Source organism: Mobula birostris, chromosome 9 (genome assembly GCF_030028105.1).
Source record: "Mobula birostris isolate sMobBir1 chromosome 9, sMobBir1.hap1, whole genome shotgun sequence".
Lineage (NCBI taxonomy): Eukaryota > Metazoa > Chordata > Chondrichthyes > Myliobatiformes > Myliobatidae > Mobula > Mobula birostris.
The window spans coordinates 101,085,183-101,112,218 of NC_092378.1; the positions used below are offsets into that span (position 1 = coordinate 101,085,183).

General features: G+C 39.9%; 1 protein-coding gene across 3 annotated transcripts in view; it reads left to right on the top strand.

Annotated features, from left to right (window-relative positions):
• Positions 1 to 27,036, top strand: part of usp31 (ubiquitin specific peptidase 31) — a 165,804-nt gene that overhangs the window by 103,251 nt on the left and 35,517 nt on the right. For 2 of the 3 annotated variants that reach the window (XM_072268484.1, XM_072268482.1), the window contains 8 exons: positions 6,765 to 6,900; positions 7,153 to 7,395; positions 14,536 to 14,665; positions 19,335 to 19,515; positions 22,424 to 22,535; positions 23,815 to 23,912; positions 26,070 to 26,147; positions 26,874 to 27,003. In XM_072268484.1, coding sequence (XP_072124585.1) covers positions 6,765 to 6,900; positions 7,153 to 7,395; positions 14,536 to 14,665; positions 19,335 to 19,515; positions 22,424 to 22,535; positions 23,815 to 23,912; positions 26,070 to 26,147; positions 26,874 to 27,003 — 1,108 coding nt within the window. The remainder of the gene's footprint in view (positions 1 to 6,764; positions 6,901 to 7,152; positions 7,396 to 14,535; positions 14,666 to 19,334; positions 19,516 to 22,423; positions 22,536 to 23,814; positions 23,913 to 26,069; positions 26,148 to 26,873; positions 27,004 to 27,036) is intronic. The other variant, XM_072268483.1, reaches the window with a different exon arrangement.

Here is a 27,036-nt window from a genome sequence, read left to right on the forward strand (position 1 = left end):
CAGGAGCAAGCTGAGACAATGGGATACCTGGACAGGCAGATTTGTTGATCTTGGGTAGGAGGTAGAAACAGGAAGTGCGGGGTGTGGTAACTATAAGGTTGGTAGCAGTGGATGGGAGATCCCCTGCGTGGATAAAGTTGGTGATGGTGTGGGAGACAATGGCCTTATATCCGTCTGGGTAGCCTCCAACCTGATGGCATGAACATTGACTTTTCTAACTTCCGTTAATGCCCCACCTCCGCCTCGTACCCCATCCGTTATTTGTTTATTATTATATATTTTTTCTCTTTTTCTCCCTCTGTCCGTCTCACTATACTCCTTGCCCATCCTCTGGGCTTCCCCCCTCCCCCTTTCTTTCTCCCTAGGCCTCCCGTCCCATGATCTTCTCATATCCTTTTGCCAATCAACTTTCCAGCTCTTAGCTCCATCCCTCCCCCTCCTGTCTTCTCCTATCATTTTGGATCTCCCCCTCCCCCTCCCACTTTCAAATCTATTACTATCTATCTTTTCTTTCAGTTAGTCCTGATGAAGGGTCTCAGCCCGAAACGTCGACTGTACCTCTTCGTAAAGATGCTGCCTGGCCTGCTGCGTTCACCAGTAATTTTTATGTGTGTTGCTTGAAATTCCAGCATCTGCAGATTTCCTCGTGTTATTGTTGTTTTGGAATAGTCAGAATATCTTACTTGAAGTTTCTTGGACATGATAGCCAAGGTAGCCATGCCAGGTGAAATCATTTTAATATGTCTGGTGTATTTTCAGATGAATGTTTAAGACATCATTATAAAGTATTGGGTTGCTTGGCTAAACCAGTGCACTGTGATCTCAACTGGAGATTGTGGATTGATGCAGTGTAGCACAATTGCTTTGGGACTTTGTGTGATCCATGAATCTGGAAAACAGCCAAAGTGCAAATCATTCTTTTGCAGTGCCGTGCTACTTGCAGTTCAAAGTAAATTTGATTGTCAAAGTACATATGTTACCATGTACAACTGAGATTCCTTGTGGACATGTTCAACAAATCTTATAGAATAGTAACTATAACAATGAAAAGTCAACCAGGGTGCAAAAGGCAAACGGTGCAAATGCAAATATAAATAAACAATAAATAATGAGAACATGAGATAATGAGAGAGTCCTTGAAAGTGAGAGCATTGGTTGTGAGGGCATTTCAATGATGGGGCCAAGTGAGTGTAGTTATCTCATTTTACTTAAATTCCCTTTATTTAAGAACCTGATGGTTCAGGAGTTGTAACCGTTCTTGAACCTGGTGGTGCGAGTCCTAAGGTTTTTGTACTCCTACCTAATGGCAGCAGTAAGAAGAGAGCATGACCTGGGTGGTGGGGATCTCTGATAGATGCTGCTTTTCTATGAGAGTTTCATGCAGATGTGCTCAATGGTTGGGAGGACTTACTCTTGATGTACAGGGTCGAAACCATAACCATTTGTAGGATTTTCCATTTAAGGGCATTGGTTTTTCCATACCAGGCCGTGATGCAGCCAGTCAATATACACTCCACTACACATCTATAGAAGTATGTCAAAGTTTTAGGTGTCACACCAAATCTCCCATACTCCTAAGGAAGTAGAGGCACTTTTTGTGCTTTCTTCGCAATTGCATTTGCATGCTGAGTCCAGAACAGGTCCTCTGAAATAGTAGCTATGGGAGTTCTTTAAGTATGCAAACATTATTGTATCAAATTCAGAGCATTCATCCTTTTGTAACATATCAGAAAATGTGTGTTTGCTCACTGTTGGAATTTACCATCTGCAGGTGGCAAAAGAAATCTCCTGTACCATAAAGCTGTATGAGGCTTACTAGAATACTTGATATATTTGTGAAATTACTATCTTAGCAGACACTAACCAGGAATAAGTTAATATTCCTTATAAAATGGGAGAGTGAATAAAGTTAAGTGTTTTATGTCAGTAGATCACAAGTGTGGCTAATGTCATTTCTTAATGCTTCATTAAATTTTAAGATATTGCACTGTTTAGCAGCTTCATTATCATTTAATGGATTTTATTCTTTACTAATGCTGTACATGTTATCTTATCAAATTAATTTAATTCCCTTAGAGGAAGAAATATATTTAGTTCTTACTCAGCTCTATTTCACGTAGCTGCTCTGTAATGCATATGTTTATGCATATTATTACCAAAAATGTACTTTTGAATTTCTGATTTCCATATTCAAGCAACAGCAAAAGGCCAAAGTCCCAGACAGCTTGTTATTGCAGAATGACCTGCCATTCATTTTTAGCCTTGGGCTTGTTTTGTTTATGTTGTTGAGAGTGTTACAGCACTCCATTTGAGTTCTAGAATCCTGCAAAGTTGATGATTTGGATGACACCAAGATTTTGACATTTCTTGGCAACAATGTTAAGAGGATAACAAGAAAGCAAGAAAATGCCATTCAGGAAAAGCTTTCCTGTGAGCCAGGTCCATTTGATCATGGGTTACATGGAGGCAAAGGATGACTGGAATATGTTGTGCAGAGTGATTGGAATATGTTGCATCATGTGGAATATAGAGAATAGGATGAGGGTATGTGATGTGAATGCATGCTAGAAAAGAATACTCTGGGATTGGGAGAAGGAAATAGGTTGAACTATCCCAATTTAGCTTTCCATTATTCAGTACAGGTTTTGATTTAGTTTGCTTACAATTGATCTGTGTTGCTTACAAGCAATCTGTGTATGTGTGTGTGTGTATATATGTGTGTGTCTGTATATAACCACATGGTGTGTGCCTTGCTTAAAGTAAACATGAAGTTAGACTCTCATTATCAGACTCCTGTATCTTCCTTTGCATTAGTTTAATGTCTTGAAGTTACAAAAATAAGTGGTGATGAGATGCTTTTAAAATAAACCCGAAATTGCTATTGACCTGTGGAAGCACTGCAAGACATTCGAATTTTTTTTTAAAAAGTGTAGCAAGGAGTGGTGAATTTTAAAAAAAAACACCAAGCCTGGCATGTGCAGAGACTGAGTTGTAAAAAGGCAGAAGACAGAAGGTCTCACAGGTTCACATTTCACCAGGTGATAATCATTTAAAAAAAGAACAGAAATGGCTGGCAACATTAGAAAGATTGGCACATTTGATTTCACAAGAGTTAACTGGCTCATGTATACTGAGCTAGTTGAACAGTATTTTGAAGCAAATGAAATAGCCAATGAGAAATGACTTTTGCTGAGAGCATTGAGTTTAAAGGCATATGGTTTGCTTTGAAACTTCACTGCTCCAGCTAAATCAGCAGAAGTGAGCTTTGCTGATATTGTGAAAATAATGCAGGAACATTTAAAGGCAAAACCATTGATTGCAGAACGCAACACACACAAAATGCTGGAGGAACTCAGCAGGCCAGACAGCATCTATGGAAAACAGTACAGCCAACCTCTTGGCCCGAAATGTTACTGTACTTTTTGCCATAGATGCTGCCTGGCCTGTTGAGTTCCTCCAGCATTTTGTTCGTGTTGCTTGGATTTTCAGCATTTGCAGATGTTCTGTTTGTTTGTGATTGCAAAATGCTTTGGTTTCATGAGTGGAATCAAAAAGAAGGGGAGTTCATTTCAGCATACGTGCTGAATTGAAGAGATTGAGCTGACAGTGCTCAGACAATGATGGGCTTAATGATGTGCTGAGAGATTAGTTTCTGGAACCTTGGAAGAAAGCATTCACAAATGTTTCCTAACAGAAGCACAATTTACATTTAAGAGCAGTTGAAATTACTGTACAATGGAAACAGAGAGATGCAATTGAGTTGTAGTAGTAGAGCTACTAGGACTTGATGTTTCAATCCCTATGGTAAATTGGCACTTTTGACGTTGGCAGTGGGTTTGGAGTGGTGACAAGGAGGGAGGGTAGGAACGTCATCGGGGTCATCAGGTGGGCACCCTCCTTCTTTGACTTTTTGTTGATAAGCCCACGACGTCTCCAGAGGACTCAACGGTGCTACCTGGCGTCCCAGATACACCCCCCTCAGTTCCATACCCTCCTGTCTTCATCTTGCAGCCCAGTTGTTGTCTTTCCTTTTAATCCAAATCCAATTGCTGCTTTGTTCTGCTGCATTTGACAAGGACTTGATTGCTTGTTGGAGGGAGTGACCCCTCACCCCCATCTTCTTCAATAGACTGGTTGTAGATGTAGCAACGAATCCCCTGCATCCCACTTCTACAGGGAAAATCTTGGTCTTCCAGCCATTCTGGGCAGCTTCAGTTGCCAGTTCAGAGTACTTGGTCTTTTTCCTCTCATAAGCTTCTTTGAATGAAAATGAGCTTCAACAAAATAGCAGAATCTAAACAGAAACTGTCCTGGTCGAACAAATTGTTACCGTTGTGGCAGCAGCACGCATGCACCACACAACTGCAGATTTAAAGGTAAAACTTGCAGAAAATTCAACAAAGGAAGACATGTACAGAGAGCATGTCAGGCAGACAAAATTAAATGAATTACACAGGGAAAAGAAAAAGATTAAAAAGTCAAGTTGCAGTTTCAAAAAGAGCACTAATCTGCATGCTGCAGAAAAATCTGATAATGATGAGAGTGAAACAGGACTGAGTAGCCTTGAGATTTAAAATGTTAAACACTAGCAATAGACCAGCAATATGGCTTACAGCAGAAGTGAATGGCAAATTAATTAAAATGGAATTGGATGCTATTTCAGTCATTTCACAATGTGATTGAGGTACAATTTTCCAAAAATGCTAAATTAAGCCTGCAGATATCCAACTAAGAACTTGTATTGGAGAAAGCAACTCCTGTGGGAACGAGATTTTGTAACAGTGAAATGCACCAACCAACAAGCCTTTTCGCACTTGTATATGGTAAAAATAGAAACTATCCACAATTTGCATGCAGCATTCCCTGCAATAGAGTCAACTGAATGTGAATTAAGAATGGTACTGGATGATGCCACAACTGTCTCCATGCTGTACACCATAAACTTTTTCCGAACAGAGGATAAATCCTCCCGGGAAGTGGGGAGAAGATGGCGGCGTGACGGCAGTGCGCGCGGCCACTTCGGTGATGATATCTGTTATCTGTCAAGTAGGGGACTGTACCCAATTCTGATTTGATGGAGACAGACGTGAGAGCACAGAGGAACATCTGGAAAACTTCTGAAATGCCTGCTTTGCTGCTGCTGCTACTGTGTGGTAACCGGAATCTCTGGAGCTGAAGGCCCCGAAATCCTCGGCTTTGCGTGTTTCAGCGGCCGGGGAGAGGTCGAAGGCGCTTGGCAGAGGATGGCGCTTGGGAGGCTGTATCGCAGAGGCTGGTCAGAAGCTCAAAGTTTTCGGATGGACGGGACTCAGTGTCAGCTGTGGTCGGCTGCTTCCAAGGTATCGCCAAGTTGACGGTTCCTGGGATGTTTATGGCAGGGAGTTTCTCCCTTTTGCCGCCTGCTATCGGGGACTCGGGAGTCGATTGACTCGGGACTTTGAGACTTTTTTTTTACTGCGCCCATGGTCTGTTCTTCAACAAATTATGGTATTGCTTTGCACTGCTGTAACTATATGTTATAATTATGTGGTTCTGTCAGTGTTAGTCTTTGGTCTGTCCTGTTTTCTGTGATATCACTCCGGAGAAAATTGTATCATTTCTTAATGCATGTATGCATTTCTAAATGACAATAAAAGAAGACTGAGTGTTCTCATAATCTAATCTTAAAAAAAATGTGTTGGTGCCAACTTCTGTGCCTCTTGTTGGAAAGCGTATTGGATAAAGGAGGAGCCATGCTGCTCAGAGGAATCGTGAAAGTGGCGAAAGCATGTTCCAACTACAGAAGTTTCTGTCGGCAACATATCTGCGAAAGCTTCTGATATGTTAATTAGGCAGTTACTTGTGAAATATGGCTCACCTTAAGCTGGAAGAGTTCAAGCAGCTTTAGGAAGTTGCAAGAATTTGGCTTTTGTTAGTATAACGTACCAGGATCTACTCTGTGTGCATTAAGGTTGCTGCATGAATTTCAATTGGGAGACAAAAAGTTGCTTGTGAAAGTAGATGCAAAGACCAAAGCCCAGCTGGATGAATGGAAGGCCAAAAAGAAAGGAGTCAATAGAGATAAGAAAACAGAATTCGTCAGATGATGTTGTGGATGAGGAAACCAAGAGGAGAGATCAGATCATAAAGGGAGCAATAGAAGGATTAATAAAGGAATATTTCAATGAACTAAATGCACCTTCCCAAGATCAAGGTGCACAAATTAAAAGAAAAGGGAAGAAAAGTGGCTGCCACTGTCAAAACCACTCATGCAGTCAGTCTTCTTTGTGGTGGTTGTAGGAGTTGACCCCAGAGCCTGAGGTTGTTTTCAGTTGCTGGTCTCGCCTGCCAAGCAGTTGTCCCTCTCGTCAGGAAGGACATTATTACATAAGTGCAAGAGAGCCTCCATAATGATTAAACCTTTAGATCTGAATGGGACAATTTAGAGTTTACTATGCTGTGGATGTCTGCATTATATAATAAACTGTGTATATAGTTAAGGTGCATTCTGAGTTGGAGTTTATTGCTAAACAGGGAGAACTATTGTGTGTATGTGTGTGTATAAATATATGTATAAATATTCATAGTTTAAATAATTCATTATGATTTATGTAAAAATGAATTGCATGGATGTGTGTGCGCCTTGTTTAAAGTAAACAGGAAGTGAGACTCCCATTTTTGGACTCGTGTCACGCTTTAATTAGTTTAATGTTTTGAAGTTACAAGACATCAATGTCATAAGGAAATTCTGGATCCAATTTGGCTTTAACCTCTTTCTTTTCCAGGCCATTAAGTATCACTGTGGTTTATGAAGGAAAATGCTCACATTGCATGAGAATAGGAGTGGCAGTGCCGCTGTCAGGTAAAGTGAGCAAACTTCGTGAAGCAGTATCACAAGAAACTAAAATCCCCACAGATCAGGTAAACCTCCATGGTAATTCTAACCATTTAATTCAATTTATCTGTTCTTTTGACTACCGTAAATCCTTGCATAAAGAGCATTAGGTTGCTGTAGCTTTGGGAACAAGGAGGGAATGTGATTTCTTGGGTATTTATTGTCTTGATTGTCCATATCATTTTACCTTTAAACCACTTTCTAGCTTTGTGGAAAATCCCTTTGTTGAAGTGCTGCTCCACGGGAGTCCTCAGCGAAGTCTTTTTCTATTAACACAGCAAAACTCGGAGGGCACCATGCTTAAAAGGGAACATCAGTTCCAGTCAGAAGGTAAAATGGACCAACCACTGCCCTGCCTTTGGGTATGCTGCACTGGACCCTTCTGCGTGATGTCGCCAAACTGGGCCAGCTTTACTCCGAGGAAATGCCAGCATCCTGGGATCTCCGGAAGAGCTCTTCAACTAAGGAGTTTTCCACAAAGGAAGGAGGCAGTTAATTTCTACTGTGGGGCACACAAAGGGGTAAGTGCATTATGTTGGTAGAACTACCCCTGCAGTTATTTCCTGTTCAGGAAAACACCTGCAGTCCTTTAATCGGATTTCTAAATGTTGTGATAGGAATTTCCTCTGCAGGTTGTTTGGTGACTTTGGGTGATCAGAATGCAGGTTAACACCTCAGTGTTAACCCTAGCTTTTGCTCATTTGCCCAACAAAAATAAAGTGGGAAATGGTGGAGCGGGGAAGAGTGCAGTGGGTGGTGGTGTTCTTCCAACAATTTTGCACCTGTTTAGTCGATGTCTCTTACGATATAGCTGAGGTAGCTGGAAAGGCATAGCAGACAAATTTGTGTTGCAATCAACCAAGCAACTGATGTTTATTCCATAATGGAACTGTGTGGACAATTTAATGCCTAATTGCTCTTAAGAAGGTCACAATGAACCATTATCTTGAAACAATTGAATTAATCCTGCAGTACTGTTACATATAGCATTCCTGTATTTTGGCCCAGCAAAGTCAGGCATTGTGTGTTATTTGATGGTGAAACTGTAAGTGGTTGCATTCCATTGCACCACCTTTCTGGGATGTAGAGTTTGGAGTTTTTTCCCCAATGGAATTCCCTTGTCTTGCTGTGCTTGGAATTTCAATTGAATTTCAATTTAATGAATATTTATTTCTTTAGAAATACGACTTTGAATAGGCCCTTCTGACCCTTTAAGACGTGCTGCCTAGCAACCCCTGGCGAGCCTCAATTTAACCCTAACATAATCACAGGACAGTTTACACTGACCAATTAACCTACTAACCAGTATGTCTTTGGACCGTGGGAGGAAACCTAAATCATCCAGAGAAAATCCATGCATTCCATGGGGAGGACGTAAAAACCCCTTGTAGCGTACGCTGGAATTGAACGCCAAATTCTGATGCTCTGAGTGTTTAATTATGTTGTAGTGTGGGAGGAAGAAACTGGACACTATCTGGTATGGATGGTTGGAATTTGAATCTGCAACCTCTAATTTTAAAATCCACTGTGCCAAGGAAATGAAGTTAGCAAGATAAGTTGATAGTGAGAAGAATAAGACATGGAATAGAATGTGGGTAAAAAAGATTCTTACAAGTTTGAGTTAGTTTTAAGGAGGGAGATGAGGGGAGCTTTAAATTATGATTTGGTAGTTATTCTAAACTCTCTGCAGGCTCAAAGTCTATCAGTCTTTGTGACACATAATCACTGACTTGCACAAACTTCATTCTTCAGTTTTCTGAGGAAGAATGTTAGAGGCTAGATTTTCAAAGTTCAAAGTAAGTTAATTAACAAAGTATATGTGTCACCATATACTACCTTGGGATTCATTGTCTCGCAGGTGTTTACAGGGAAAATAAAGAAATGTGTGTGTATGTATGTATATATGTGTGTGTGTATATATATATATATATATATACACACACACACACATAGTAATTGGCACTGATTGGAGAATACTCTTTGTGAATTGTGTAACCACTACCATAGCTGAAATGGCAACCATAATTCCATAAGATCCTGTGATGTGAGTTTGAATTGCTGCAGGATAGCTGGGTTATTTAAACTGAATTAATAAATTGAGTAATATGTAACCACAAAATTACAGGATTGTGTCTAAAAAATCATCTGGTTCATTAATCTTTCAGGTAAGAAGTCTGTAACCTTACTGTTCTTAACAATACCTTAATTGCAGATTTTTAAATTTGTAGTCTTCATTTTTAGACCTGCCCATGTATGGAGAGATTTCTTGTTATCCTGTTAAACACATCACCTCATTATTTTAAGAAACACTATTCGATCACTGCTTTCTCTTCCATAGGAGGAAAGCAGCATTTCTCCTTGCACCTTAGGCCTGATGAGCTGTTCCCATGGACCTTGTGGGAAGCTAGTGCAGATATTGAAGGGTCCTGGCAGAGTTATTTAAAACATCCTTAACAGTAGCTGTGTCGGAGGGTTGGAGGACAGCTAATGCTATTCCTTTGTTTAAGAACGGTTCTAAGAATAAGCTAGAAAATTATAGGCTGGTGAGCCTGCCGTCAGAAGTTGGCAAGTTGTTGGAAGGTATTCCAAGGGTCCTGATATACAAGTATTTGGAAAGACAGGGACTGGTTAGGAATAGTCAATATGGCCTTGTGCGTTGCAGGTTGTGTCTAACCAATCTTGTGTGAAGTTTTTCGAAGAAATTACTGGGAAAGTGATGAAGGCAAGGCAATGGATGTTGTCTGCATGCACTTTAGCAAGGCCTTTGACAAGGTCCTGCTTTAGGGGTTGGTTAGTCAAGAGGTTCAATCACTTGGCATTCAAGATGAGGTAGTAAATTGGCTTCACAGGAGAAGCCAGAGTGTAGTTAGCAGATGGTTGCCTCTGACTGGAGCCCTGTGACTAGTGGTATGTTACAGGGATTGGTACTGGGTCTGTTTTTGTTTGTCATCCATATTAACAATCTTAATGATACAGTAAACTGGGTCAGGTAATTTGTGAATAACTCCGATACTGGAGGAATAATAAGTAGTGAGGAAGATGATCAAAGCTTGCAGCGGGATCTGGATCAACTGGAAAAATGGTTGAATAATGGCAGATGAAATTTAATGCAGGTAAGTGTGAGGTGTTGCACTTCGGGAGAGCCAACCAGGGTAGGTCTTGCACGGTGAATGGTAGGGTACTGAAGTTGTGGTACAGCAGAGACTTCTTGAAATACAGATCCGTAATCCCTTGGAAGTAAGTAGGGTAATGAGGAGAGCTTTTGGCACTTTGGCCTTCATAAATCGATGTATTGAGTACAGGAATTTGGATGTTATGTTGCAGCTGTGAAAGCATTGGTGAGGCCTAGTTTGAAGTATTGTGTGCAGTTTTAGTTACCAACCTACAGGAAAGATGCAAATAAAATTGAAAGAGTGTAGAGAAAATTTACAACAATGTTGCCTGGACTTGAGGACCTGGGTTATAAAGAAAGGTTGAGTAGAACAGGACAAGGTTGAATAGAACGTGTTGAATAGACAGTTCCTTCCGAGTGTAGGAGAGTGAGGGGAGATTTGATAGAGGTAGACAACATTGAGGAGTATAGATAAATACAAGCAGAATTTTTCCACTGACATGGGGGTGAGACTAGAACTGAAGCTCATGGATTAAGGGTGAAAGGTGAAATGTTCAAGGGGAACATGAGGGGAAATTCTTCACTCAGTTGTGAGTGTGTGGAATGTGGTGGATGTGGGTTGCATTTCAACAATTAAGGGATATTTGGGTACGTGGATGAGATTCGGCAGATAAATGGTTGGGTACTGATTAAATAGGTCGAAGGGCTTGTTTCTGTGCTGTGGTGTTCTATGACTCTACAATATGGACAACATTTGTTAGCAATATGGGTTTCCTTCAGGTGCTCTGTTTTCCTTCTAGATGGTTAGTAACGGTTAGGGTTAGTAAGTAGTGGGCATGTTATGTTGGTACTGGAAGTATGGCAACACTTACGGGCTGCCCCTCCTCCCAGCGCATCATATGAATGATGCATTTCACTGTATGTTTCTATGTACATGTGACAAATAAATCTAATCTATCTAATCTAAATCTGATCATCTAGACCTAGAGATGGCTAGAGACTCTTGTGTTGCTTTTCCCAGTTCGGATGGAGTCTCCATAAATGGATGAGTCTGTGGAATTCTCTACCAAAGAAGCCAAATCCTTAAACATACTCTCAGTGGATGCTTTAGGTATACATGTACACCTACTCGTTAATGCAAATATCTATAATCAGCCAATCAAATGGCATCAATTTTGCATATTAGCTGGTCAGATTGCACCTGTGTGAAGAGAAACGAGTCAATGTTTCAGCTTGAAGACTTTTCAATGCTATTCGTGTTCCATTAAGCACATGGTAATAGGACCTTTAGAAAATCATGTCAGTAAAAGGAATCAACAATCTAATGAAATAAAAAAATAATGTACAATAAAGGTTTCAAAAACCCTAAAAAGACTGAGCAAGTGAAGCAAAATATGTAGGAAAAAACTCATTTTTCTTTCCATGACTGCAGCCTGTCTTGATTTCTCCACTTTTGAGTTTTCCAGTATCTGTAACAACTTATTTCCATTTGTTTTTGACAGTTGAACTAGCAGGGTAGATACAGGGAAAATGGATTTTCAAAAGCTTTAAAATGGTCACTACACGAAAGCGTGTTACATGATTTAAAGGACCTTTAGGTTGGGGAAATGGATTATCTATAGGAAATAAAATGGGAAGAAAACATTGGTCAGTATCATGTTGGCACGGTTATTAATGTCAGTACTCTGTTGAAAAGACAGTGTAATGTATCAACAGCAATCTTAAGTATAAAGATTGGGATCACGGGCTGTGACGAGGATGAGCCACCAAAGATGTAAACAAGTTGAGTGAGCAAGGAGATAAAATATAATTTGGAAAAATTCAAGGTTACTCACTCTGGTAGGAAAACAGAATACTTTCAAAACATTCTACAGCCAAAACAGAAACATGGGACTCAGTGATGAATTGTTGCAGCATAGTGTCCTACCAGTTGTGTATATATCCTAGCATTATTAGTCATTCCAAATGCGTCACTTTAACAATTATATTTCTTCTCTTATTTCTCTGCCCCTATAATCAGTGCATTAACTGAAGACTACCCTCCTTATAACCATAAACACCAAGTTTTCTGTATGCTGTGAACTTGCTAATTGTACTTGAATCTCCATTAATAACGTATATGTCAAACTGCAAATGTCCCACCACTAGTCACCAGCTACCAATTGCGAAAACAATTATTGACTACCTCTTGATTCCATTCTGGAAATCATGTTAGTTTTGCACTATTGCTTTTAAATATTTATCATTTCCTTAATCTGATTATTATTGTCTATAGATACCTGCTTTGCTCTAAACTCTTGAATTTTCCCTTTAATAACATTTTCCTTACATGAACTCTGAATCCTGCTCCCACATCCCCAGCCTTTGTTTAGTCTCTACTTTTATAGTTCTTTTGGTTTTACCAGGATGCTGATTTAAGAAAAAAATGGATAAGATTTTAAAATCTCCTGTAGAAACTATTACTAAGATATTTCAGCAGACACTGAAAATTTTGAGGCAATCAGGTAAAGTCCACAGAAGTTGTGTTTTGGCATTGCTTATCTTTATCACTAGAGGGCAGAAAATGCTACACTTAGCTACTGAATTTCTAGCTGACAAAGTAGAAGGGATTTGCCAATAGCTAAGTACTCTAAGTACAGCCTGCAACACTTCTAATTTTATGTGCAGGGAGAGAAGAATAAGGAAATAAAGTTGTCCTTTATTTCATTTTTTTTTATTGTATTGGGGTAGGATCTCCCTAACTGATCCATCATTTGCTTTATTACAACACCTGGCACCTCAGCTAATCCATAAGAATCTGCCAAAGCTTTCCCCTTTCTCAAATACCTTATTAGAATTCTCTTTTCTCCTCATTGTACCATCCTCCTCAGGCAAATTGAGTCCTTATTTCCTTTAACTGGAAGTAACTGACAAAGGAGAAGGAATTTTCAAAGTCCCATCATAATAAAGGATTAAAGATTATTCATTCGTCTTCTGGTGTAGTCAGTGTTATAACTCATTCATTCCATGTACCTTTTTAAAAAGGTGATCTGGTTTTTAAGTTGGTGGTATTGGTTAATGAAACCCAAGTAGAAAGATTTTATTTCCTGGCTGCTTCTCCTTGAGCTGGCTGAAACAGTCCTCGTGCTTGTCAGTTTTGCATGTAAGGTTCTCCATAAATTATACCTTGGGTCAAGATTTTGCACACCTAGTAACTTTACTGCACTCCTAGCCTGTTGTGAAATCAATATTTGAGCATTCTAGAATCTTTCATACTTGTATTATTTCCTGCTTATCATTACTGTGCTTGTCAATCAGGATTTGTCTTGGTGCTGCTAATCCTTGATTGGTAATTTTGAATAATGACATATATCTTCCCAATGCCCAATCTGTAAACAGCCCCTGAACTTGTTCCTCTTTGCTTGGTGGCCTCAATTCTTTCCAGAGACTTAGTTTGAATTTTATTTTTAAAGGAGTGTACAGTTTGCCTGCACTTGCTTTCTGGAAGGGAATGCTACAGCTTAAATTCAGGAAGAGATTTTGGAAAAATGTTATAAATGTTGTCACTTGCACTGTAAGTGACCTACCATAAGGCCTTGCAGTAGAAAAATGGGCCTCTGAATTTAACCAGTGTACTTGCTTTGCCCAAAAAGCTTTGTAGTAATTAGGGGATATGATGAGGTACAACGTCATGTACAATAGGACAAACATGTTGAACTGCAGGGAGGTAAGCACACAAAAACTCGAGCAGAACCTGTGTAACCAAGAGAACCAAGGCATCATGTTCAAAATCCCATGTAAATCAAATAGTGGGATGAGGGGAGGATGAAATGCACAAATGTTGGAAATTTAGGAAAGTCTACCATATCAGAACAGAGAAGTTATTCTAGCTGCTTATGTTAGTATCTAGAAATCAACTGTGCATTGACTTCATCACACAAGTGTGTGAAAGTAGCACCAGTGACCCAGGTTCCATCCTGTCCCTGCATATTTGCATGTTCTCCCTATGACTGTTTGGGCTTCCTCCAAGTGCTTCTTGTCCCACAGATGTACGTGTTGGCCACTAGTGCTGCAGGCAAATGGTAGAATCTGTGGGGAATTGAGTATATGCTGTGAGTAAAAAGAAAAGGGATTAATGTAGAATTAAAAGAAATGGATGGTTGGTGTGAAGTTGTTGGGCCGAAGAGCCTGTCTCTTTACTGTATAAAACACTTCATGTTCGAAACTCTAACATCAATATCAAATCCTTGGGGGACAAAACTAATGGCTTCTCGGTTTCAGTTCCATTATGTCTCAAAGCTGATGTGTATAACATATCAGGAATCTGGAGTTCATTTGGCCTGCTGTAACCTCGTTCTCTTTTAAAGGTGACCTATTGTACAATGTGACATTCGTTGAATCTTGGCATCCTGCGCAATTTGAGTTGGAGAAACTCCGGGGCTTATTGTTTTAAGTTTGCTTCTGTTACTAAGATGCATTGCAGTCACTGTGGAAGTAACTTAAATGGGTTGAAACTTATTTTGAGTCAAATGTTATGGCTTCATCACTTACTATTTTTTTTTCTTCTTAGATTGTTCTAACAGAAATTTATTTTGATGGATTCCATCGTACATTCAGTGATACTGATCCTTTAGACACTGTTCATGAAAATGATAGCATTTATGCTTTCGAGACACCTGATGTCTACATTGGCCAAAAAGGTATGTTTGTGTAAGAGATGAAGCTAATAACACCCTTGAATAGTTTTGAAAATTGAGGTGTTCAATAGTGGAGTTGTTTTGAACATGTCATCAAAATATTTATTTTGCTCATGAAACGTATGTCTACAATAAAAACAAAATGCTGAAGGTACTTTGCAGGCTAAGCATCATCAATGGAGAGAGAAAAGAGTTAACATATCATGTCAGTGATTTTTTTTTTAATATTTCAGATAAAGGCATTGATCTGAAATACTAACTTGTTTCTCTGTCCATATATGCTGCCCGACCTGCTATGAGCTTCTAGTATTTCTTCTTATTTTAGAATTCCAGCATCTGCAGGATGTTGCTTTTTGATTTTATATTATCTGTATATTGCATACAGAATATAGAATCAGCACCCACAGGCCTCCTGATAAATGTGATAATGTGAACCATTTAAGAGGGAGATGGGGGAAGAGACCTGGTGTGTTGTGAGTGGATGATGTGTAGGTGCTTTTGGGAGCAGAATGGGAAATGAAAATGGGTGATACAGTGCCTAAAGAGTATTCACCCCCCTTGGAAGTTTTCATGTTTTATTATTTTACAACATTGAATTACAGTGGATTTAATTTGGCTTTCTTGGGGACACTGATCAACAGAAAAGACTTTTGTGTCAAAGTGAAAGCAAATTTCTATGTGTTTGTCTATAAATTTATTACAATTATTAAACTCAAAATAATTGCATAATTACTCAAGTCAGTTTAGTAAGTGCACCTTTAGCAGCAATTACAGCCTTGAGTCTGTGTGGATAGGTGTTTATCAGCTTTGCATGTCAGGACACTGCAAAATTTCCCCATTCTTCTTTACAAAACTGCTCAAGCTCTGTCAGATTGCATGAGGACCATGAGTGAACAGCCCTTTTCAAGTCCAGCTACAAATCCTCACTTGGATTGACGTCTGGACACTGACTTGGCAACGCCAGGATATTAATTTTGTTTTTAAGCCATTCCTGTGTAGTTTTGGCTTTAAGCTTGGGGTCATTGTCTTGCTGGAAAACAAATCTCCTCTCAAGTCACTATTCTCTTGCAGAGTGAATCAGGTTTTCCTCCAGGATTTTGCTGCATTCATTTTACCCTCTACCTTCACAGGCCTTCCAGGGCCTGCTGCAATGAAGCATGCCCACAGCATGATGCAGCCACCATCATGCTTCATGGTAGGGATGGTGTGTTTTTGATGTGCACTGTTTGACTTGTGCCAAACATAGTGTTTAGTCTGATGGCCTAAAAGCTTAATTTTGGTTTCATCAGACAATTGAACCACCTTTCAGCTAACTTCAGAGTCTTCCACATGCCTTCTGGCAAACTCTAGGTGAGATATCCTGAGAGTTTTTTCAACAGTGGCTTTCTCTTTGTCATTCTTCTGTAAAGTTGAGACTGTTGAAGCACCTGGGCAACAGTTGTTGTATGCACAGTATCTCCCATCTCAGTCACTGAAGCTTGTAACTCCTTCAGAGTTGCCATAGGTCTCTTGGTGGCCTCCCTCACTAGTCCCATTCTTGCACTGTCACTCAGTTTTTTGAGGATAGCCTGCTGTGCGCAGATTTACAGCTGTGCCATATTCTTTCCATTTCTTGATGATTGACTTAACTGTACTCCAAGGAATATTCAGTGACTTGGAAATTTCCTTGTATCCATCTCCTGACTTACGCTTTTCAATAACCTTTTTGTGGAGTTGCTTGGAGTGTTCTTTTGTTTTCATGGTTTAGTTTTTGTCAGGATACTGACTCACCAGCAGTTGGACCTTCCAGATACAGGTGTATTTTTATGACCGTCAATTGAAACACCTTTACTGCACACAAGTGATCTCCATTTAACTATGTAACTTATAAAACGGTCAATGATGATTTGGTGTGTCATATTAAAGGGGGTGAATTCTTGTGCAATCAATTATTGTGTTTTATATTTGTAATTCACTTAGATCACTTTGCAGAGATTTGTTTTCACTTTGACAATAGCCTTTTTCTGTTGATCAGTGTCAACAAAAGCCAAATTAAATCCACTGTGATTCAATGTTGTAAAACAATAAAACATAAATTCTTGGGGGGGGGGTGGGCAAAATATTTTTTATAGGTACTGTAGATGGCTGGATAGATGGGGGGTATTGGATAAGGAACAAATGGGATGACCTGGGGTGGATCAGAACGAGAGAGATGGAAACAGTCAGTTCCTTGACTGTTTTTCCTGCTCCAGCCTGTCTTTCGATTTACCACTCTCCTTTTCCACCTGGTCCTATCTGCCTGTTATTGCTCACCTTGGCCTATGTATCACCTACAGGTCTCTTGTTTTATCTTGTGCCCCTCTCCTCCGTGACAGTTACTTTCTCAATCTACTCTGTTCTGATGCAGGGGTTCTACCCAAGTTACCAACATCTCCACAGGTAATGCTTTACCTGCTGAGTTGCTCCACCAGTTTTTATTTTGCTTCAGGTTATAGCATCTGCAGTCTTGTGTCACACTTTTTCGCTTGTGTTTTAATACAATTTTATTTCTTTGTGTACTCCTTGCATTTTCACTATTTCCCACCAAATCTATATGAATAACGTACTTGCATTATACCATATTCTTTCATCAATGTACATTATAAATAGCTGAAGGCCCATTACTGTTCTTTGTAGCACTCTAGTAACCCATTCAGTCCTACTATTTTTCTATTTTTTAAACATACTTCTGTATTTTTAAACATGCACCTGTCTCTGTAGGTCTTATATAGCAGTTTTTCATGTGGTACTCACCTCAGTGTGATACGAATTTCTGTGTTGTATTTGATGACATGTATGTACTTTGATAATGTTCACTTTGAATATTATCAAATGCAAGCAAACCACATCCATTGGCTTATTCACCCTGCCAGTTGTATTTTCAAAATAAATCCTTGTATTTGCACCTGTCATAATGTAGCTATCTGTATTCAGCACATCGTTTCTGTGTAACTTCTGCCAACTTCAGTGGGATCCTACCACTACATCACTTTCCCCCTTTCTTCATCACCCCTCCCACTCTCCTCTTTCGACAGGGATCACTTGCTATGTGACTTCCTTTTCCACTGGTCTCTCCCCACTGGTCTCTCTCCTGGCACTTATCCCTGCAAGTGGGGTCAGTGCTACATCTGTCTATTTACTTTCTCCCTTGCCATCATTTTGTGCCCCAAACAATCCTTCCCGTTGAGGACAACAGGAATTCTGCAGATGCTGGAAATTCAAGCAACAAGTTGCTGGTGAACGCAGCAGGCTAGGCAGCATCTCTAGGAAGAGGTACAGTCGACGTTTCAGGCCGAGACCCTTCGTCAGGTCCTTCCTAGAGATGCTGACTGGCCTGCTGCGTTCACCAGCAACTTTGATGTGTGTTGCTTCCCGTTGAGGCAACACTTCACCTGCAAGTATGTCGGAGTCATCCACTATATCCGGTGTCATGGCGTGGCCTTCTCTACACTGCAGACTAGGGGACTGTTTCATCAAGCACCTTCCGCCGCAACAGGCAGGATTTCCAGGTGGCCAGCCATTTTAATTCTACTTCCCATTCCTTTCTGACATGCCGGTCTGCGGCCTCTTCTACTGTCATGAAAATGCCACTCTCAGGTGGAAGAGCAGCACTTCATTCTCTCTGGATGGCCACCAACCTGATGGCATGAATATTGAATTATCTAACTGCTGGTAATTTTTTCCCCCTCTACCTTCTCTCTTTTTCTGTTTCCCATTCGGCTGCCCTCTTTATCTCCTTCGCTTCTCACCTGCCTGTCACCTCCCTCTGGTGCCCCACCTCCTCCTTTTTCATGCTTGTCCAGTCTGCTATCAGATTCCTTCTCGTCCTTTACAATTTGTCATCTTCAAGCTTTTCACTTCATTCCACATTCTCCCTCACTTGGCTTCACCTATCACCTGCCAGCTTGTACTCTTTCTCCCCACTACCCACTTCCAGTCCTGACGAATGGCTTCGGCCTGAAATGTCGACTTGTTTATTCCTGTCCGTATATGCTGCCTAACCCACTGAGTTCCTCCAGCATTCTGTGTGTGTGTGTAACAGCTTATAACCTGGGCATGTAAAACTGTACAGCCACAATCACGTAGCATGGAGACAGACCCTTTGGCTCAGTGCATTTCAATTAGATGTCAAGTACTAATGTGCACTTTTCCCTTGCATCCCCATCCCGTTGTGTCCCCTCTGATTGTCTTGTGTACGCCAGGGCTAATTTACAGTGTTGAGTTAACTTGTACATCTTTGGGATGTGGGAGAGAACTGGAGCTGGGGGTGGTGCAAGGAAACCAAATTGGTCACAGGGAGAGTGTGCAACTTCCATATGGGCAGCACCTGATGTCAGTATCAAAAATGGGTTACTGGAGCTCTGAAGGCAGCAGTGCTTGTCCAGTGCACCCCTGTGTTGCCCAAATCTGTTCTAATCTTCTCTGATATCCTTTAATGTGACCTTAATAAAGGTATCACACCACAGCATTTCCCATCCCAGCAGGTACTATGATTGGGAGTGTGGCAAGAAGAGAGGGCCTTAGCTAGAACAGTTTGCTTCTGTCCTCTTTTCTTGACTTAGTGCTTCATCTCCAATTATGCCTTTAGCAGTTATCAGATAGGGGCACAAAATTGTGTGTGCACTTCTAATCCTCTTTCTGTGTTTGTTTTCAGCGATGCTTACTAACATAAATCAGAACAATCTGCAGTTCAGCACTGGTCACAGGTCCACAATGTACCCTCCAGGAGGAATGAAACAGATCAAACTGGAACACGTGTACAGTAAGGGTTTAGGGGCTGAGAAATCACTACTGCTGGTATGCAATCTATGCTGTACTGGACAACAGGGTAAAAGGTAATTATTTCAGGTATAAAAGCTACTGGGTTTATTTTTGAGAAGGGGACTTGCCATCTAAATTTTATTTCTTTGTCTCATGTCTTTGGTTGTTTTACAGACTGGCTAGTTAACTCTTGTTGTTTTCTGAGCGTCTCCTCTTTTCTACATTACACAAATGATGCCAAGTGTCATTTTGGTTGTAGGGAACGGTGGGGACTGCTGTCGTGAGCAGTTGGAAGATCAGAATCACTTGTTTAAAGTGCAAGATCATTCTGTCATCGCACACAAATTGAGATGGTTTTTAAGAAGCACTTTAAATGCCTCAGTTTCAACTGGATGAGCCTCATCCTATTCATGTTGTATTAGATCTGCGTTTTCCTCCTCTTAGAGGGGAGGAGAATAGTTTTCCACATTTGTTCCATGCATACCAAAAGGTGATGGGAGTAGAACTTGTGAGCTAAAGTAGACGATAGCTTCTCCAGTCTGCCCTGCTATAGAATATCATGACTAGTCTGCTCTTTCATGTAACCACCCCCTTCTTTGATTTCAGTAAAACTTGATTACTGACGCCAACATAGTATATCCAAAACTTATTAACCCTAACCCATATGTCTTTGGAATGTGGGAGGAAGCCCACATAGTCGAGAGGAGAATGTACTAACTCCTTGCAGACAGCAGTGGGAATTGAATCCCGAATGCTGGCACTGTAAAGTGTTGAACTAACAGCTATGCTACCGTGCCACCTGATTCCTTATTCCAAATTAAGCTTTGTATTTCTAGATTCTTCCTCAAGATTAAATTCCTTCACAGCATTTATCCTGTCAAATCTTAGAATATTTGTTTCATTAAGTCAATTCATATTCTTCAAAACTCCAGTCTCAATACATCAAATAGCCTTTCTGAAGGCAGCTTTAATTTAGATACCAAGTGTTTGGGTTACTTGGAAAATGTGTACTTTGGTTCATGTATCTAAAGGCTTTCCTGTAATCTTTTGCATTGTTGTGAAATCCTTTTCAAAAGTTCAATGGTTGTTCATATTTGTCTAATATTTAGACAAATGTTCTGGATTGTGAAGGTTCACTGATCTTTCATGCACAGTAATGTCTTTGGAACTATAAAATTTTAATCTTCATGAATGGCTAATTTATCTCTTGATTCTCAATCTATTAGTGAGAATTTGTTGGGGGTTTGGGATGTAGAGTGATCTTTCTGTTATGTTAAATTGCCCCATGATCTGGCTAAAATGAAATTGCTAGAGGGTCATATTCTATCAGATAGATGTTACTTCTACCACCCAACAGTTGGTTTGGTTTGGAATTAACGATAGGTGTGCCATAATTAATGATTGCTTTGCTTGATAGAGTGGACCATTGCCATCAGAATCAGATTTATTATCACTGGCATGTGACGTGAAATTTGTTAACTTAGCAGCAGCAGTTCAGTGCAATACATAATCTAGCAGAGAGAGAGAGAGGAAAAAAAATAAAATAATTAAGTAAATCAATCAATAAAAGGATTTTATTTGAATGTAGCTAATGTATGACTATGTTTAAACCTTTCAGATCTCTTCTCAGCTGGCCTTCCGTTAGTATGTTGAATTGTTCGTTAGTTTTACAGTTATTAACTAATGCAAAAGTTTAGAGAACCTTATTGCCTCTAATGGGCTGAGCAGTATGAGTTAATGCCAACTTTTCTGTGGCATGTCTGCATCCATTTTTCATGAACATAAGCTTGCATTTGAATTTGGAATTCTTATTCTATAGTTCTGTTGGAATGGTCAATTAAATCAATCTCTTGACTGCATTATTTAATCCAATTGACCAGTTAAATACTGAGTACATTATAAGTCAAAGTAGAGTTTATTATCGTTTGTGCACGTACGTGTATGCTCAGGTGTGATGAAGTGCTAATTGCAGTAGCATCATAGGTACATGACATAAAAGCAGTATTCAGAAGGAAAGCACATTAAGCATAAATAATACACCATTTTTACAAGAAAACATGATTAGGACAATAAAAGCAGTCCATTTTAGTGCAAAATGTTCAAAATAATCATAGTGTTGCTAAATTGTACTGTAATTTGGTTTTGCCGGTTGGTTTGAATGTTGAAGGAAAATAACTATCCTTGAACCTGATGGTGTAGGACTTTAGGCTTTGTACCTCCTATCTAGAGGTAGCTGCGAGAAGATGGCATGACTTGATGGGGGCCTTTGGATGTTGACTTCTTGAGACCATGCCTGTGATGCTGTGGGCATAGTCCTCTACTTGTGTAGCTTATTAGATTTTTGCATAGTAGGGGAATTGAGGGTTATGGGGAAAGGGCAGGTAGGTGGAGATGAGTCCATGGTCAGATCAGCCATGATCTCATTAAATGGCAGGGCAACCTCGATAAGCCAGATGGCTGTTGCATGTTCACTCTCTCTCCCCTTGCAGAAGTCAGTAATCAGCTCGTTAGTTTTGCTGAAGTTGGGAGAGGGGTTGTTTCTGTGACACCACTCGACCAGGTGACCTCATCCCACTTTGGTAAGCTGATTCTTAGCCATTTGTAATTTGTCCATTAACAGTGTGTCATTGGTGAATTTGAAGATGGCATTGGAGCTGTGCTTAGCCACATGGTCGCGTGCATAGAAAGTAAGAGCAAGGGGATAAGCACGCAACCTGTGGGTTCATGCTTGGTGACCATCAGCAAGCGGTGTTATCTGTCCTAACTAATTGGAAGTTGAGTATCCATTTGCAAAGGAGACTGTTACAGAGGCCCAGGTCTTGGAGCTTGAATATGGAAAATGGGTTTGGAACTTGAAGAGTAAAAATTGAGAGTTAAAATATCATACTATAAACTCACTCAATCATTGACACTTCATAATTAAATATCTGAATTCCTTTTTAATTTTTTTCTTTTTAATTAAAATTGACATCTGTTTTCCAGGTTTGGTCACCCCTTTGTACTCTACCTGGATCATAAAATAACATGGGAAGGACTGCAGAAAGCCATTTTGGAAAAGATGCGCCATCTCTTTAGGCCGGGGATGTTCACTGAGGTGAGAGCAGCTGCTGGCTGTCTGTGATAGTGAGTCGCTGCTTAAAGAAATGCAATCTCACATTGATTTTGCTTAACTAATCTGTTTTTTGCTTTAGTTAGATGAGGAGAGTAAAAGATGAAACAGTCCCAACTTCCAATCAAGTTTTCCTCCTCATAAAATTCCTTGCCAATACTATGCTTACTTTCCTAGCAATTACCCAAAAACTTAGGTGGCATAAACATAGCAGAAATTATCTCTGCAACTACACAACCAAAGAAATGTGTGCTATTAAGCAAGCAGAAATATACAGTGCAGATGTAAAACTGTGCTGTGTTTGACAGAAAGTTAATGAGCTCTGGGACTCCTTGTGAATCCCAGTCTGAAACACCCCATTGGGTATTGCATGCTTGTTTACAATCTACTGCCAATAGAAGTGATTGATGTGTGCCAGTGCATGAGAGCACATAATACTTAGTAATGTATTCCACCAATTTTCTATGTAAGCACAAGTGAAGGTAATTGGCAGAGAAATGCAGTTTTGAAAATTATATTTTGCTGTGTGCTTATCATCTGTATTGACCCATGGAAAATGTTCTTCAGCAGCTCTTCCTCTTTTAGAGGTAAAACGAATATAGTTGATATCCTATCAATAACTATTAAATAGGAAAATTAGGAAGGAGCAATGCTAACTATTGTGTTTAAGTCCAGCTGTTTTAAGTAAAGTTCTTCCCTCTTCCTCATAGTATCAACCTAAACCTTGGAGACTTGAGGCAGATAAGCAACAGGAGACAATTGAGGAAAGGCTGAAAAATCTAAGACTTCCAGCCTTCTAAGCGTATAAATGAGCAGAGTGCACAGTTTTATATGACAGTAAATATATAGTGAATGTAAATAATATTTCATACTGACTCGTTGCAAGTAGTTTAAGGAGGCAAAAGCTCAAGCTGGTGAGTATCAAATATAAGGCTGTCAGGAAGTTCTTCGGACAGAGACAATGGGCAATGGAGAGAACTGTATTGAGTGTTCATCAACAGATGTGTTGCATGGATTCTGTATACATGAGTTCAAAAAGCTTTTTAGCTTCAGTTTGAGAAAAATGTGGGAGTATTAAGGATTGCAAATAAAGGGCCAGAAAATTGCAGTGACCAAAACAAAAAGGAAGGGGAAATTTAAAGTGGCATAATCCTTTGGTATTGATGTGGTGACTAATGTTTTACTGACTCCTTACTGACATGTGTTGAAAGTGGTGTCGGTTGGAGCTGTTCATGTTTTTATGTTCTGTTCACCCCTATTCCAGGTTGCTCCCTTTAGTCTACGAGTGCTCGGAGGTGGTGTGGGAAAGTGTTACCTTTCTCCCCAGGAAGATCATCCCTTATGTCAGTTAGCAGCAGAAAGGTAATTCCTCGCTGAACCTTCCGTTGTTACGTTAGATGCTGCACATGACTCTGGTATCAGAGCATATAGAGCTTTGCTCTGGAAATGATTGCTTGTGGTAACATTCACCTCTGTGGGAAGGAATTACAAAGAATGGGTATCATTAAGTGTGTAGTTAAATGTTCATGATGCAACCTGTAATTGGAATGGGATTGACTGCTTTTTATCATGTTAGCAAACGTCTTGGCTTTTTAATCTGACCTTTTTAAATTATACAACGTAAATAGGGAAAAACCTTGCTCTACATTGTACTGTATAAGAAGACATTTTTGTATATTATCACATGCTCATCCATGCCTTCAAATTTAGCCAGTATTGACTGACTTGGTGTTTGGGCTCCTCGTGGCTGATTCGGCTTGAACATCAGTATTGTCAGAGGTCTTGAGAGCCAGGAGATTTTACAAGTGTTTAAGATGTGCTATATTCATGCAAGCTAAGATATCTCTAGTGACTTTGATTTCCTATTCTGAAAATATAATCTTTTCTCCTTTGCAGAAACAGGAATTAGTTGCGATGACTTGTTCTCCGACCATGGTAATTCATCACCATACAAAGAGACATCAGTGCACTGTTAATTTTGGTGTCCTCTGAATTTGTAGCCTTTATATCTTTATCAATCAGCTGATTTGTCATAATTTCGGAAACTCATTTGTGATGTGGGGAGGAAATCTTGTTGCTGTTTGAGTGCTGAACTTCATGTGTTGTGAATTTTGCTTGCATTCACTCAAATAGGATCGAGGTCTACATGTTTGTTTACAGAATTGTTTGTGGAAAGCCATGCTTCTAGGGATTCTCTTGTATGCTGTTTGCTTGTGCCATGACTTGCACTGATGTGCAGTCTGATTTTTGCCTTTCTTGATCTTCATGGGTAGAGCTGCTCATCTGCTTCATAGCCGGTTGTTTGTTCATGGATCCTTATGGATAGTTTTCTCTCAGTTTGGCCAATGTAATGTTTGCTGCAGTCCCCGCATTGGATTTTGTAGACCACATTGGTCTTGTCCAATAGCATGGTTTGTTCTTTTGGTCTGCAAAGTACTCTCAATGTTGCTGTTGGCTTATGTGCAATCAAAATTCTGTTCTTGGAACAGTCGGCCTGTCATTTCTGAAATATTTCGGATGTTTGGAAGGACTACCTGATCGGTTGCTTCTTGGTGCATTGTCGACTTTGTAGGTATTTTCGTATGAAGTTCCATGGGTATCCATTTTGTGCAACTACCTTAGAGATGTTTCTTCTCTTTTATTCTTTAGTTTTGCCATGCTGCAGTGTCTCTGCTTTTCAAAACAAAGTTTTGATGCAGTTTTTCTAGTGTGCATTTGGGCGGTTGCTGTGATAATTTAGGGATCTGGTCTGTAAGTGTTCTCTTCGATAAACACAAGTTTCCAAAGCGCTAGTTTCCTCTCAGTTTGTTTCCATTGTGGACTTAATATCGTCAAACATTAATTTTTTTTACAAGTTTAATTTACAAGTTCTTTCAATTTTGCTGTGTTTTACTATGACAAAAAGTATCATCAATGTAAAAAACCCAAATTTTAGGGGGTTATAATTGACAACACCCTCCTTTCTAACTTTTGCATGATGGCCTTCGCTATGAACCTGGAGATGGTCGAGCTGTTGTAAAGTGTGCTATTAAGTTTAATCTGTAAACAAACATGTAGGCCTCGATCCTGTTTGTGAGCCAATGTGGGCAAAATTCCAGACCACAACACATGAAGATCACCACACAACCAATCAGCGATAAGATTTCCTCCCAATATCATACTGTTTCCATAATGATGACCAATCAGCTGATGGATAAGTGTATAAATACCAAGCATTCAGAGGACAAACTACAATCAACAGCACACTGATGTCTCTTTGTATGGTGACAAAACATTTGCAAATAAATTTCCAAGATCTGAGAACAACTCAACCCAATCATCAACCACCCAAGCTGCACATTTTCCAATAATTGTTTGGAATTAATTTGTGAGCCCGGTATTAGAATGGCCCTAGCACTCTGGCAGCACAGAGACTTAATTTTAACTGATCTTTTAGATTTTCTACAGCCACCTGAGGCAGCCTTCAATCCTAGAAGTGTTTGCATCTTGAAGTCACTTGAACTGGATGTTCTGTTTCAGAGCATGGAAGGCTTGTAGACCTGGTGGACCCCAGCATATTAAGATCATTGTGGAGTGGGACAAAGACACTAAAGAGTAGTAAGCAGCTCTATTTCCTCACTTGCAACCTACTGTGTGCTTGGGCTGGGTACTTTCGCTAATGCTTGGGGCTAGAACAGGTTTTGGGGTTGTTTAACTTCATTGGCGATGGGTGTGGGGAGGGGGTAAAGAATGGATTTTATGACAGTATGACTGCTGTCAAAATGATAATGAAGTGCCTACATAATAACCTGAGTAGAAAGGCACTGAAAATAAAACTGCAGATACTAGAAATCTGAATCAAAAACAGATTCAGCAGGTTGGGTACCATCTTTGGAAGGAGATAGTTAATGTTTCATGTTGAGGACCTTTCATCACAATTGGGTAAAGAAGAACAAAATTTTAAGTTTGAGTAATGTTTAATTTAAATATTACATTACTTTCTACCCTCTGTTCATATATGGGAATAAGCTGTGATGAAGTTAATTGGTTAAGTTAATGAAGTTAGAATGCAAACAAAGGGATACAAAAACTGAAATGAAAGGCAACTCTACCCATGGGTGGTTATGCATTATTGAAGAATGCCCTGATTCAGTTATGTTCTCAGTGAGGCTATGCCATATAATTTCAAGGCTCCACAGGCTTTTGAAAGATAATTGGGTTGTTATTGCTGAAGGATGGAAAAGAGAGCATTCCAAAGGATTTAAGAATGGTGTACAATAAAAATGCTTTGCTTTATTGATGGTTCTGATTCCAAGTTTTATAATGGTCTTGTTTGGTTCACAGCTTATTTGGGAATGCTGAAGATGAGTATGTTCCAGATTCTGAAAGTGTTCGCCAACAGCAGCAGCTTCATCAGCAGCCTCAGACCTACACCTTATCTCAGTGTTTTCATCTCTACACCAAAGAAGAACAGGTAAACACGATTGGGGCGGGGGGGTTGTGGGAA